The 15560-nt window shown below is 41.7% G+C and overlaps 1 protein-coding gene across 1 annotated transcript in view; it reads right to left on the reverse strand.

Moving 5' to 3' along the window:
- The window catches only part of lztr1 (leucine zipper like post translational regulator 1), a 109700-nt gene that overhangs the window by 34407 nt on the left and 59733 nt on the right, over nucleotides 1-15560 (reverse strand). Inside the window, exons 11-13 of the mRNA XM_078553919.1 lie at nucleotides 7763-7873; nucleotides 1640-1732; nucleotides 1114-1209 (exon numbers count right to left, since the gene is read on the reverse strand). Of these exons, the coding sequence (XP_078410045.1) occupies nucleotides 1114-1209; nucleotides 1640-1732; nucleotides 7763-7873 (300 nt within the window). The remainder of the gene's footprint in view (nucleotides 1-1113; nucleotides 1210-1639; nucleotides 1733-7762; nucleotides 7874-15560) is intronic.

Raw genomic sequence — 15560 nt, forward strand, 5'->3', positions numbered from 1 at the left:
AGTACATATATTGGGGTAAAATATTAAAATCAGTGTCAAATTGGTTATTTGATAATGGACACGAAGAAAACGTTCACAATTGCCCCCTTATTTTCCCATTGACAGGAGGATAAAATAACATTCCATTCGTTTTTGCATTTATATTGCAGAATTACTACAAGGCAACTCATCAAAAGGCACCTGGGACTAACAATGGAGTCAACTCTAGCAATATCTAAATACAGTGGAAAAGCAATGATAAAAGTTAGGATATGCATAATGCATCGGGTTATACTACACTTTGGGGGAGAGGAACCAGTCTACTCCAGTGGCATGGCACAGGCTCAGTGATTTGGCAGTCGGTTTTACACACCATCTGATTCTCTCTTCCCTTTCACAAGAACAAGAACACAAGAAATAGGAGCAGTACACCACATGGCCCATTGAGCCTGCTCCGCTATTCGGTATCATGTCTGATCTTGGGCTTCAACTTTATTTTCCTGCCTGCTTCCCATATCCCTAAATTCCCTGAGACCAAAAATCTGTCTATCCCAGCCTTAAATGTATTCAATGATGGAGCATCCACAACCCTCTAGCTTAGAGAATTCCAAAGATTCACAGCCCTTGAGTGAAGTATTTTCTCCTCATCTCAGTCCTAAATGATTGGTCCTTACCCTTGTGTTCTCCCCAATCAGCGGAAACAATCTCTCAGCGTCTACCCTATCAAGCCCCTTCAGAATTTTGTAGGCTTCAATGAGATTGCCGCTCATTCTTCTAAACTCCAGAGAATGTAAGCCCAATTTATTTAGCCTTTCATCATAGGACAATCACCTCATCCCAGGGGCCAATTTAGTGAATCTTCGCTGTATCGCCTCCAATGCAAGTATATTGTTTCTTAAATATGAAGACCAAAACTGCACAGTATTCCAGATGTGGTCTCACCAAAACCCTGTATAATCACAGCAATTCTTGTACGCCAATCCCCTTTCCATTAACTTTAGTGTTAATCAGGGATTAACACACGATCCACACATCTAGGTTCCTCACTTTCAAATGATGCAGCCTTCAGCAACATTCGGGAGAGGAGCTCTGCAAAGCACAGTAAAGTCCTTACACCTGTCATAGATAACTTACCTGCTTTAGCCGATCTCTGGCCTGGATAATCTTCTTTCTTAACCACTTGCTTCGAGCTGTAACCATTGCTATATGTCCTTTAACTCGCTCTTCTTTCTGGTATCAGGTCAGACAAAATGATGATTAATACTTCATCCTCAGGACACGTCAACTAGGGTAGATGCATCAAGTGATGATAAAAGCTACTGAAGAATCACCTGATGTATTAGATCACACTAAGTTCTAGTCTTGAAATGACAAACTTCACACTTTGCATCACTCAAACCATAGGGCCATAGAAAAGTTATGGTGCAGAAAGAGGCCGTTCAGCCCATCATGTCTGTGCCAGCCAGATAAAGATGAAAAAGAAACTAGTCACTCATTTTAATCCCACTTTCCAGCATCTGGTCCGTAGCCTTGCAGGTTACAACGCTTCAGATGCAGGTTCAAATACTTTTCACCTTCTTTTAAATGCAGTTTTTCCCTTATTAACCAAATTTCAACACTGCTGAAAATGCTGGTGTGAATCAGGGTTAGTAGCAGTTACCTCTCCTAGGATGAATTCCACATCACAGAACTGCCTGTTCTCCCACAGCCTCCCATAGTCTTCATGTAAAGTGCATTTCGGATAACAAGAAAACTGGAATTGAAAGGCAGAGATTTGAATATGTAAGATGTGAAGGTGCTGCATACTGACAACACAAAGAATTACGTAAAATATACAACTCAAATACAGGCCATTCTGCCTAACTAGTCTGTGCTGGTGTTTACACTACACGAGTTTCTTTCCATTCCATCTACATCATCATAGCCTTTCAGCGTATCTTTCTATTCTCTTTTCTTTCATGTACTCATTTAGTTTCCTTTGAAAGCATCTAAGCCATTTGTTTGAACCACTTCCTATGGTAGCAAGTTCCATTTTGTAACAATTCTCTGAATAAAGATATTTCTCCTTATTTCCCTATTGCACTGTAATTATCTTGTATTTATGGCTTTCATAATCCCCATAACTACCCTGTCCTACCCAATCATAATTTTAAGAGCTTGACTAGGTCTTTTGTTTTCTAAAGAAAAAAGCCCTATTCAATCTTTCCCAATTGCTGTAATCTCTGGTACCATTCTTGTACATCTTCTTTGCTTTTTTTCTCCAAGGATTCTATAACATTTTTATTATATGGAGACCAGAGCTGTGTCCAGGTGTTGCCTGACCAGGGTCCTATATAAGTTTAAGATAATGTCACTATTTTTGAATTCCAAACCCTTAGAAATAAATCCCAGTGCTTTGTTAGCATTTTTACTTTATTTGTCAACCTGTAGAGATGCGAAATAGTAAAGGTAAGAAGTCACTTGTGGGAGTAGTTTATAGGCCCCCTAACAATAACCACACTGTACGAAGGGGTATACGGGAAGAAATAAAGGAGGCTTGTGAAAAAATTACAGTGATAATCATGGGTGATTTTAATCTACATATAGTTTGGGCGAATCAGATTGGCAAAGGTAACCTGGATGATGACTTCATTGAATGTTTTCAGGACAGTTTTTTAGAGCAGGATGTTCTAGTACCAACCAGAGAGCAGGCTATATTAGATCTCATAATGTGCAATGAACAGGATTAATCAATTAACTCATAGTAAAGGTAACAGTGATCATAATATAATTAGATTTCACATTCAGTTTGAAGGACAGAGGAGTGGATTTAAGACTAGTGTTTTAAACTTAAATAAGGGCAATTATGAGGGCACAAAGACAGAACTGGTTACAGTGAATTGGGAAATTAGGTTAAGGCATAGTGATGCTATGGTAGACATTTAAGGAGAAATTTCAGAATGCTCAGAAAAGATACATTCCACTGAGAAAGAAAGAAAGACTCTAAGGGAAGGATGAACCATCCGTGGCTAACTAAAGAAATTAAAGACAGTATCAAATTGAAAGAAAAAGCATATCATTTCGCAAAGATGAGCAGCATATCAGAAGATTGGACAGAATATAAAGAACAGCAAAGAATGATTAAAAGATTAATAAGGAGGGAGAAATTAGAGTACGGGAGAAAGCAGGCTAGGAATATTATAACAGACAGTAAAGTTTCTACAGGTATTTGAAAAGGAAAGGAGTAAATGAAGGAGCGTTGGTCCTCTAGAGAATGAGAATGGGGTATTAATAATGGGAAATAAGGAAATGGTGGGTGAAATGAACGGATAGTTTGCATCTGCAGAGGGTACAAATAAATAATTGTGAATCAGGAGGAGCTTAAAGCAATTACAATCACCAGGGAAAGGGTACTAAGAAAATTTATTAGAACTAAAAGCTGACAAGTCCCGACGGTCATGATGGACTTCATCCTAGTGTCTTAAAAATTCCCATAGATTCTGGAAAGGTCCCATTAGATTTGATAATAGTGAATGTGACTCCTCTATTCAAGGAAAGTAGGGAGACAGAAAGCAGGAAATTACAGGCCAGTGAACTTATATGTCATAGGGAAATTACAGGAATCTATTATTAGGAGGTTATAGCGGGACATTTAGAAAATCTCAATGCAATCAGACAGAGTCAACGTGGTTTTGTGAAAGGGAAATCATGTTTGGCTAATTTATTGGAGTTCTTTATGGAAGTAACAAGCAACGTGGATAAAGGGGAACCTGTGGATGTGCTGTACTTAGATTTCCAGAAGGCATTTGACAAAGTGCCACATCAAAGGTTACTACGCAAAGTAAGAGCTCATGGTATTGGGGGTAACGTATTAGCATGGATAGAGATTGGTTAGCTAACAGGAAATAGAGAGTAGGCATAAATGGATCATTTTTGGGTTGGCAAGATGTGATGAATGGAGTGCCGCAGGGACTAGTGCTGGGGCCTCAACAATTTATAGCAATGATTTGGATGAAGGGACCAAATGTATGGTTGCCAAATTTGCCGATGATACAAAGATAGATAGGAAAGTAAGTTGTAAAAAGGACATAAGGAGTCTGCAAAGGGACTTTGGTTGTTAGTGGGCAAAAATTTGGCAGCCACTTTGGCAGGAAGAACAAAAAAGCAGCATATTATTTCAATTGAGAGAGTTTGCAGAATTCTGAGGTAGAGAGGGATCTGCGTGTTGTGGCAAAAAGTTAGTATACAGGTACAGAAAGTGATTAGGAAGGCAATTAAGGGGAATGGAATATAAAAGTGGGGATGCTTTGCTACAGTTGTACAGGGTGTTGGTGAGACCACATCTGGAGTACTCTGTACAGTTTGGGCCTCCTTATTTAAGAAAGCATATAAATGTATTAAAAGCAATTCAGAGAAGGTTCGCTCGACTGATACCTGAGATGGGGGTGGACGGGGTTATCTTATGAAGAAAGGTTGAACAGACTGGGCCTGCATCCATTGGAGTTTAGAAGAATGACAGGTGATCTTACTGAAACATAAAAGATCCCGAGGGGACTTGGTAGGGTGGATGCTGAAAGGATGTTTCCCCTTAGAACTAGGGGGCACAGTTTAAAAATAAGAAATCTCCCATTTAAAGCAGAGGTGAGGAGAAACTTCTTCTCTCAGAGGATACTGAGTCCTTGGAACTCTTCCCCAGAGAGCGGTGGAGACAAAGTCATTGAATATTTTTAAGGCAGACATAGATAGATTCTTGATTAACAAGGGAGTCAAAGGTTATTAAGGATAGGCAGAATGTGGAGTTGAGGCCACAATCAGATCAGCCATGGTCTTACTGAATGGTGCAGCAGGCTCGAGGGGCTAAAAGGCCTATTCCTGCTCCTGAATCATATGGTCGTATGTTCGTATGACCTGTGATGCTATTTTTAATGATTTGTTCACCTGTATCCTTAGATTCCTTTGTTCTTCAACCCTATTCAGTTTCTTATTTTCTGAAGTGTAGGTGTTATTTCTGTTTTTCTTACTAACTAAAGTGCATCACCTAACAACCAGTTGCCTCAACAGCCAGAGAATAAACATTGAACAAGAAACCTTATAAAAAGTTAAAGGAATTTCATCTGTGTAGCGCCTCCTCTGCAGTGCCACAGAAGCCAACCTCCCTGCACTCTGCATTAGCAGCCGCTTCTGGTGCAGCATTCCATCTTGAGAAGGAAAACCACGTAAGTGTCGGAAGTAGCTAAATCGGTACTATCCTGAGGTCACACAGCTCGACTGGCTGATTTGACAACCATTGTCCAATCTGGTTCACGCAAGTCCATTATCTGAATTCGTACATCATTCACAAAGGAGCAGGCGTTCAGCTGCAAGTGGGACCCAGCATTGGCGCTACTTAAAGGGCCAGGCACCCAAATTGCAGGTAAGGTAATTTTGAATAATTCTGCTACTGCAAAGTGTCTGGACGTACTGTGGAGTGTCATTGGAAGTTTTGTGGTGAATTCCTAGATTTGACAGGGAGCATTGCTGCATCCTCAAGGGTAGAGGATTAGGTGACCTGTTCACACAAAGGTTGCACCAGGTATGGAGTCTGCAGCTGCACTGCCTCTGGATCTGCAGCATGACAGGAAAATCGAGCAGAGGCATGACAGGGAAATCGAGCAGAGGCTGTGGAAAGAAGTTCTGTGCATTTATGTGCCAAGTTGGAGCCAGACTGCTCCATGCTCCTTGGCAGTGTCAGGAGACTGTCTGACAGGTCAGCCACTGAGCCCAACATCCCGGTTTGCATGCCCATCAGCTTTCTTCTGTATATCGCTCCACTGAGGTTCTCATCTGAGACCCCTGTAGTAAGACTGACCTGTGACCTCATCTTCCAGTGACTGGCAAAGGAACCATCCATTAGCTTTGGCCTAGCTGCAGCCCACCAATGCCTGGTGACTCACCATGGGCTGATCCCAGCTCTAAACTAGCCTCCAAGATATATGCATTGCCAGTATCTGAGGTGGCAGCTGAGCGCCAGATAAGTGACAGGGCCTCTTCATCAGTGCACTGCTGTTGTTCTCGCTTTTCTTCCTTGGGCTGTTGTGGCTGAGCAGGCAGCTGTTCTTGAATATCTGAAAGCAGAAAATCAGAATGGGAAGGCAGAGTGAGGGGAGGAAGTGGGATTTGAAACAAGAGTTTTGTGGTCACAACTTCTGCAACTTGCTCATCATATAAGATAGCAGGATGAGGGTAAGATGAGAGTTCAGAAGTGGGCATAAAACAGGAATATACCATCATCTTTAATGTTCTCAGTGACACCAGATACCATGAATGCTTTTGCAGCCGGCCCCATGGTGTGGGGAGCCACCTCCACCAGGAGATGCAGGTGTCCTGGTCCTCTCCCGGCTCTACTCTGCTCTCTTCTGTTGTGTGCCAACTTATCCTACAAGAAAGAGGGAAGAATGTTAATGATTGTGTTGCATTGAGTTTGGGCGAAATGCCTGCCTAAGATTAAGATATGTGAAAGTAATGAGAGGTGAGTGCGAGTCTGGCAGCATTGGCAGTGAGGATATGGCAGAGTATCTGGATGTTAAGCGTGAGTCCTGAGTGTCAGGGGTTGCTGACGGGTGAGCGGTGAGGGTGTAATGCGTGGAGCAGCATGATGAAGCAGTAGGTAGATGCCATGTGAACATATGTTCACTGACCTTGACCACCCGTGTGAGGTCATTAAACTTTTTGTGGCGCTGCTGCTAAGTTCTGCTGTCCAGATGTCAGGAATTGATCTCCCTTCCTTGTGAGTGTGGCCCTTGAAGGCTTCCTGTCTTCCTGCAGAACCATGGCGTCTCTCCCCCTGCACATCTCCCTCAGTGCCGCAGTGGTGACCTGGAGCCCCCTCTCAGACCTAGGGTTCGATTTTCCTAGTTAGGAATTGCAGCAAAAGTGCTGAGCACCAGCCTCGTGTCATTCAGTGCAGCTTCTTTTTAAGTTTCCTTTAACAGAAGGTTAGGTGGGTTGCATGCTTTTAGCACAATGCTACTAGGACAAAGGCAGCCGGCAACTTCGGAACTGCTTGGCGCTATGCCACAATCATGGAAATGAGGTGAAATGAGTGTGCTGTCCTCTTCTACTGGAACTGGTACAGCATACCGCAAATTGCAACCGCTGTGTTTCATTGTCAGTGCTATCCAATTTCCAGTGAAAGTTTTCCAAAAAGAAACTAGCTCAAATTAAGATGAAATAAAAAAATTAAAAATGTATTCACATCTCTAAAAATATTGTAAATGAAGTGGTTGCAATTATTTGATTAAAAATACTTTCATATAACTATAAAAAAACTCAAGCCATGATGCTTGCGTAAATAACCGTGATGGTTCAATTTTCCAAATCCTCACACGCTGTGATCAAGCAATGGCGCTCACGTTCTTCCATTTTTTTTTATGCTGTTGGAAATAATCTTTTAGATATGAAAAAATATACAGTACTGGCAGTGCAAATCAGGCGGAATAGTAAAGTCATTACAGCAAGCCTGGTGAATGTCCAGAACCTCTAAGTTTCTTCACACTTTTAATACTACAAGGAATGATTATTTAAAGTGTACTTGAAAGCACTGATACATATTAAAGATCACTGAACATGCCTCACCATCTTCAGCTTAACTTTAACTAATTTAGGGTACAATTTAACTTCAGCGCTTTGATCTTGACACTCATTCCCAACAATCCATTCTTCAAGATTTAGTGTCCATTATTGGCATCAGGCAGGATTCGTTTTATAAAATAGGACCTAATGCGCATAAGTGCATGTGCACGTAAGCACCTGTCACAATGCTTACCTGAAACCGATACATCTCTCCACTCCTCACGTTGTTGTCCACAGTCCCACCAAAGATATACATTGCATCAGAAATAACTGCTGCAGCATGGAAAAGTCTTCCACTGGGCATCTGAGAATTGAAAGGATGAAGGCATTTCAGGACTGAAGTAACTTTGAAAATCACTTGTCTACGCTTTCTTTTACTATTGGTGAAAATTTTTTTTTACAGCGGGTGGGGTACCATGGGAGATAGAAGAGATAAGAGAGGGATGTCATCGCTGCAAATGGAATAGCAAGAGCTATCATTTTATGTATCTGTTGTCAATATGAAGCACTATCAAGTTAGGCAAATGGTCTTACGGAGATAAAAACAAAAAACTACTGCGGATGCTGGAAATCCAAAACAAAACAAAAACAGAATTACCTGGAAAAACTCAGCAGGTCTGGCAGCATCGGCGGAGAAGAAGAGAGTTGACGTTTCGAGTCCTCACGACCCTTCAACAGAACTGATTAATATCTATCCCTACAACCACCCCGCACCCCCCAACTTCTCTCCCCCCACCCCAAACCAGCTTATATTTCACCCCTCTCCTAATATTACTCAGTTCTGTTGAAGGGTCGTGAGGACTCGAAATGTCAACTCTTTTCTTCTCCACCGATGCTGCCAGACCTGCTGAGTTTTTCCAGGTAATTCTGTTTTTGTTTTGTAAATGATCTTATGGTTTCAGTTACACTTCCTCTATTCAGTCACATCAAGCACTCCCAAATGAGTTGGATATAATACAAATTGAATGCATTTAAAAATCTCTCTGTTCTGCCCCATAAGTGAGCATCAACTCCAATCTCCACTGCACAAGTGTAATATTTCCCATCATTGTGATGACGACAAAATTAAACATTTTCTTCTCTCCCCTCATCCCATTACTAATTCCACAGTATGCTACCTTCAGTGTTTGATCCCATTAGAGACTGAACGGTGGGCGTTGGGGCAGGAGCATGAAGGTGGTGAGATAGAGAGAACATGTAGACAGAAATTAGTCACCTATCCTGACTATTTTTTCCCTAGTAGCAAGCTCCAGTTAATAGATGTTCTCACCCTCTGACTGAAGAAATTTATCCTTATCTCAGTCCTGAATGGTTACGAACATACGAACAAGGAGCAGGAGTAGGCCATCCAGCCCTTTGAGCCTGCTCCGCCATTTAATAAGATCATGGCAGATTTAATAGTAACCTGAAATCTGCATCCCACCTACCCCCAATAACCTGTCACCCTCTTGCTTACCAAGAATCTATCCACCTCTGCCTTAAAAATATTCAAAGAGTCTGCTTCCACCACCTTTTCAGGAAAAGAGTTCCAAAGACTCATGGCCCTCTGAGAGAAAAAAATTTCACCTCATCTCTGTTTTAAATGGGCGACCCCTTATTTTTAAAGTGACCCCTAATTCTAGATTCTTCCACAAGAGGAAACATCCTCTGCACATCCACCCTGTCATGACCCCTGAGGATCTTATATGTTTCAATCAAGTTGCCTCTTACTCTTCTAAACTCCAGCAGATCCAAGCCTAGTCTGTCCAACCTTTCCTCATAAGGCAACTCATACATTCCAGGTATTAGTCTGGTAAACCTTCCCTGAACTGCTTCCAATGTATTTACATCTTTCCCTAAATAAAGGTGACCAATACTATACACAGTACTCCAAATGTGGTCTCACTAGTGCCCTGTGCAATTGAAGCAGAACCTCCCTACTTTTGTATTCAATTCCCCTCGCAATAAATGATAACATTCTATTATCTTTCCTAATTACTTGCTGTACTTGCAGACTAGCCATTTGTGATTCAAAAACTAAAGACACCCAGATCTCTCTGCACCTCAGAGCTCTGCAATCTCTCACCATTTAGATATGCTTCTCTTTTATTCTTCCTGCCAAAATGGACAATTTCACATTTTCCCACATTTTACTCCATTTGCCAGATCTTTGCCCACTCACTTAAACTATCTATATCTTTTTGTAGCCTCATGTCCCCTTTCCTGTGGCACACCTGAAGAAGACCCATTTATGCCTAATCTTTGCTTCCTGTTAGCCAGCCAATTTTCTATCCATGCCAATATGTTACCCCTGATACCATGAGCTTTTATTTTCTGCAATAACCTTTGATGTGGCACTTTATCAGATGCCTTCTGGAAATCTAAGTACAGTACATCCACCAGTTCCCCTTTATCCACAGCACATGTTACTTCCTCAAAGTTGATTAAACATGATTTCCCTTATCATAAAACCATGTTGACTCTGCCTGATGACCTTGAGCTTATCCAAGTGCCCCGCTATAACTTCTTTAATAATAACTTCTAACATTTTCCCTACAACAGATGTTAAGCTAACTGGCCTGTAGTTTCCTGCTTTCTGTCTCCCTCCCTTTTTGAACAATGGAGTTACGTTTGCCATTTTCCAATCTAATAGGACCTTCCCCGAATCTAGCGAGTTTTGGAAAATTAAAATCAATGCATCAACTATCTCACTAGACACTTCTTTAAAGACCCTAGGATGAAGTCCATCAGGACCTAGGCTCTTATCAGCCTGCAGCTCCAACAATTTACTCAGTACCACTTCTCTGGTGACTGTAATTTACTTGACTTCCTTCCCCACATCCACTTCCTGGTTTATAGCTGCTTCTGGGATGTTACTTGTATCCTCTATAGTGAAAACTGATGCAAAATACCTGTTCAATTCATCTGCCATCTCCTTGTTTTCCATTATCAATTCTCCAGACTCACTTTCTATAGGATCAACAGTCACTTTGTTAACTCTTTTTAAAATATTTATAAAAACTCTTACTATCTGTTTTTATATTTCTGGCTAGCTTTCTCTCTAATTTTTCTTCCTTATTAGTCTTTTAATCATTCTTTGTTGTTCCTTATACTCTGTCCAATCTTCTGACGTGCAACCTGTCTTTGCACAATTATATACTTTTTCTTTAAGTTTGATACTGTCTTTAACCTTTCTAGCTAACCATCAATGATGTATCTGTCCCTTGGACTTTTCCTTACTCATTGGAATGTATCTATTCTGTGCATTCTGAAATATCCTCATAAATATTAGCCACTACATCCCAATTGCCCTATCCCTTAAACTAATTTGCCAATTCACTTTAGCTAGCTCAGCTTTCATGTCCTCATAATTGCCCTTGTTTAAGTTTAAATACTTAAGCTGGAATTTTACGGCCCTGAAGGAGCCGGGAGGGGGCTGTAAAAAAAATGGCAAGCCATTCTATACTCCATTCACTTTGGTGGGACCGTAAAATCCCACTGGCGTAAAATTCTGCCCTTAGTCACAGACCCACTCCTCTCTCCCTCAAACTAAATGTAAAATTCTATCATATTATGGTTGCTGCTACATAGGGGAGCTTTCACTATGAGATCATTAATTACTCCCATCTCATTGCACAATACCAAGTCTAGTATAGCCTTGGTCTCTGGTTGGCTCCAGGACATGCTGTTCTAAGAAACTATCCTGAAAACGTTCGATGTACTCCTCATCTAGGCTATCTTTGCCCATCTGACTTTTTCAGTCTATCTGTGTAATTAAAATCTCCCATGATTATTTCCCTGTCTTTTTGACAATCTCCAATTATTTCTTCCTTCATGCTCCACCCTACCATGTGGTTACTGTTAGGGTGCCTGTACACGATTCCCACAAGTGACTTCTTGCCTTTACTATTTCTCATCTCTACCCAAACCATTTCCACATCCTGGTTTCTTGAACTTAGGCCATTCCTCTCTATTGTGCTAATACCATCATTAACTAACAGAGCTACCCCTCCACCTTTTCCTCACTTCCTGTCCTTCCTAAATATCCTGTACCCTTCAATATTCAGGTCCCAATCCATGTCTTCCTGCAGGCATGTCTCTGTAATGGCTGTTAAATTGTAATTATTTATTTCTATGTGCGCTCTCAGTTCATCTGTTTTGTTTCAAATGCTGCGTGCATTCAGATACAGAACTTTTAGTTTTATCCTTTTATTCTTTTTATAACCTCTAATTTCATCTGTTGATTTGCTGTTAGATTAGTACTCTCTATCCCTTCCCGTCATGGTCTGTTTCTCATTTCCCGTAATAATACCTCTTTCTTTTGTCTTGTCTCTGCGCTTTGATTTACCACATCTTCCCAAATTTGACCCCTTGCCTTCACTATATAGTTTAAAACCTGTCTACTTCCCCAGTTATGTGGCTCACAAAAACACCAGTCCCAGCATGGTTTGGGTGTAGACCGTCCCAACCGTACAGACCCCACTTTCCCCATTACTGGTGCCAGTGCCCCACGAACCAGAACCCACTTCTCCCACACCAGTCTTTGAACCACATATTCATCTCCCTAATCTGATTTGTCCTATGCCAATTTACATGTGGCTCAAGCAATAATCCAGAGATTTTGACCTTTGAGGGTCTGCTTCTTAATTTGGTGCCTAGGTCCACATACTGACTATGACACATACCTCCTTCTTTGTCCTGCCTATGTTGTTGGTACCTACATGGAACATGACAACTGGGTCCTTTCCCTCCCACTGCAAGTTCCTCTCCAGCCTCGAGCATATGTTCCACACCCTGGCACTGGGCAGGCAACCTGGACTCAACAGGCAGCCGCCTGGACTCACACTCTTTGCAGCAGAGAACAGTGTCAATCCCTCTGACTATACAATCCCTACTACCACTACATTTCTTTTTACTCCCCCCACTTGAATGGTTTCCTGTACCATGGTGCCATGGCCAGTTAGCTCATCCACCCTGCAGCCCCCACTCTCATCATAACAAGCTGAAAAAAACTCAAACCTGTTGGACGATTGTAAAGGCTCAGGCTCCTGCCCTCTTAGTCCCCTTTACTTGCCTGACTTGCACTCACACTCTCCTGTCCCTGATCACTGACCAAATCAGAAGACCCTGTCCTAAGAGGTGTGACTGCCTCCTGGTACAAAGAATCCAGGTAACCTTTCCCCTCCCTGATGCGTTGCAGCATCTGTAGTTAAGCCTCCAGCTCAGAAACTCTGAGCTGAAGCTGCTCAAACTTCAAACACTTACTGCAGACGTGTTTGCCCTGGATCAAACTGACATCCAGGAGATCCCACATGTTGCAGCTGTGACCCATCACCTGTTCTGACATCCTTAATGTGTTCTAATTAGCTATTTAGTTATTTTATTCAATTATACTTTTGTTTTTATATATTTTATTAACCTTACCACCAGTTGCTAGACTATATTGAACCTTAGCAATAGAATAAACCTTAGTCACTTACAAGATACTCACCAAATAACTAGCTGCTTCTCAGAGTACAACCACTTCCTGAAAGCTGAGAAAGTTAAAAAGCAGAAAGCAAAAGAGCACCTCTTTCCCTTCCTTCCCTAACTTCCTTATTACCCAACTCCCAGCACTCTAAAGTTACACTTCTTGCAGTAAACCTTACCTAAAGCATCTCTTTCCCCTTATGCATCGAACTCCCACTTTGGACCAAATTCCCAAATACACTCAGTCGGTCTCTGTCTCACTCAGGCCAAAGTCTCCCCTCGCTAATCATGTGTCTCTTACCAACAGGTACTTCTACTAACAGGGGTTCAATTCTGGGGGAAAGAATCTCTCCTAGATCAAATGGCTGCTGCCCTAAAAATTCTGGAGAAACAATTGTTCCCAGTCACTTGCTTAGCAAATACAAACAACTATGCTGTGAAACAAAGGGTGGAGGATTCTATGGTGGCCAAATTTCGAGGTCAAGTGAATATTAGACGAAGATTCCAATACAAAGATGGGGTTAATGACAGGAGGTTTGAAACGGTCATAACCCTAGCCTATTTGCGATTCGGGACAAAAAAATGTGTCTGGGATGGTGACCGTAGGTGTTTAAACCCAAAAAGTACGTGGGGAATGGTTAATCCGTTTTTGGTGTGATCCTCAGTAGCATTACCCGATGAACTGTCCACAGCCAAAGAATCGTGTTTTTGATATGGATTCTTCTGAGGCTGAAAATGATGATGGTGACTGCCATGATGGAATTGTATTGGTCACTGAAAGTTTGAATCCAGTGATGAGTATCTCGATTTCTTCAACTGTGCAGTTCTGGACAGTAGTTGCACGGTGTGTGGCATGGACTGGCTTAATTGTTATCTGGGGTGTCTCAGTAAGACAGACCTGCGGAAGGTCAAGGAGTAGGAAAGCTCTACCTGCTTCAGGTTCAGAGATGATACCACATTAACATCCTCAAAAAAGGTGGTCCTCCCTTGTAAGATAGCAGGGATCAGTCTGTTTTTCAGTACTGATGTGGTTTCTAGCAAGATACCGCTATTGTTAAGTCTATCTGCGATGAAAAAGGCTCAGATGACACTAGACGTGAAAAATGATTGAGCAGTCGTGCTCCAAAAAAAATGTAGGTCTACATTTTACTCGGTCAGGTCACTACTGCCTGCCACTAAGGAAGCCAGAGAATTCTCATCAAGAAGTTCATGAAGTTTTGTTAACTGCTGGGAATAAGAATTTGGTGGACAAAAAGATCATTTGGAAGTTACATAGACAGTTTGCACATCCAGCACCACAGAAACTGAAAGCTCTACTTCTTATTCAGCAAAACACTGCTCAGTGTGAAATTTGTCTTAAATATTGCAAGACACCACCGTGTCCTGTTGTGAGTTTGCCACTAGCCAGGGAGTTTAACGATGACGTGGTAATGGACTTGAAAATTTGGGACAAGGATAGGGGTATTTTTTTATTACACTTCATAGAAATGGCAACCAGATTTAGCCTATCCACTGTGATACATAGTAAAGACAAAAGGACTATTGTTAATAAGTTCATGGAGAAATAGGTAGAAACAGGATTAGGAACACCAGTGAAGTTCCTGACAGATAATGGTGGGGAATTCGCCAGTAAGGAATTTCAAGACATGTGTGAAAATCTGAACACCATAGTTATGCACACTGCAGCTGAGAACCCATTTAGTAATGGTCTTTGTGAAAGAAACCATGCGGTAATAGAAGACGTTACATAAAATTTTGGTTGATCAACCAGATTGAAAATTGCAAACGGTGCATGGGCGGTGCATGCAAAGAACTCTTTGCAAATGGTTGGGGCATACAGTCTGTACTAGTTGGTGTATGGAAGAAATACGAAGTTGCCTACAGTATTATCAGATGCTCCCCTTGCTTTAGAAGGGCTTAGCATTAGCTCCACTTTTTCTGCTCATCTGAATGCTTTGCATGCAGGCTGAAAAGCTTTCATTAAAGCTGAGGTTCCGGAGAAAACTTGGGGAGTGTTACGGCACTGCGTAAGACCATGGGAATACATTTTAGAGAAGGAGACATGGTATATTACTAAAGGGAAGGCTGGAAAGAGTGGGAAGGACCTGGCAAGGTGATAGGGAGTGATGGGAAAGCAGTAATTGCGCGAGATGGCAATCTAACCATTAGGGTATATTCTTCAAGCTTGATTGGTTCTGACTATACATTTATAGGTTCTGAACAGAACATAGAAAGCAAGGAGGCAACACACACACACAACACACAAACACGTTATGAGGAGCAGACTACAGTAGATACAGGGTCAACTGACTATGAGCAAAGTAACACTGACATACAGGATAATGCTATTCACCCAAAAGGACAACTACGCAAAGTAGGAACAAAGGTAAAATACATGCCTGAAGGGACCAATGTGTGAGGGATGCCACCATCATAGGGAGAGCAGAAAAGGTCACTGGTAAATACAAACATTGGCTAAACATGCAGGGCAAAGGAGGACAGGAGACAAGAACTATGGGTTGGCAAATCGAGGTAAAGATGTG

This window comes from Cetorhinus maximus, chromosome 12, assembly GCF_964194155.1.
Source record: "Cetorhinus maximus chromosome 12, sCetMax3.hap1.1, whole genome shotgun sequence".
Classification (NCBI taxonomy): Eukaryota; Metazoa; Chordata; class Chondrichthyes; order Lamniformes; family Cetorhinidae; genus Cetorhinus; species Cetorhinus maximus.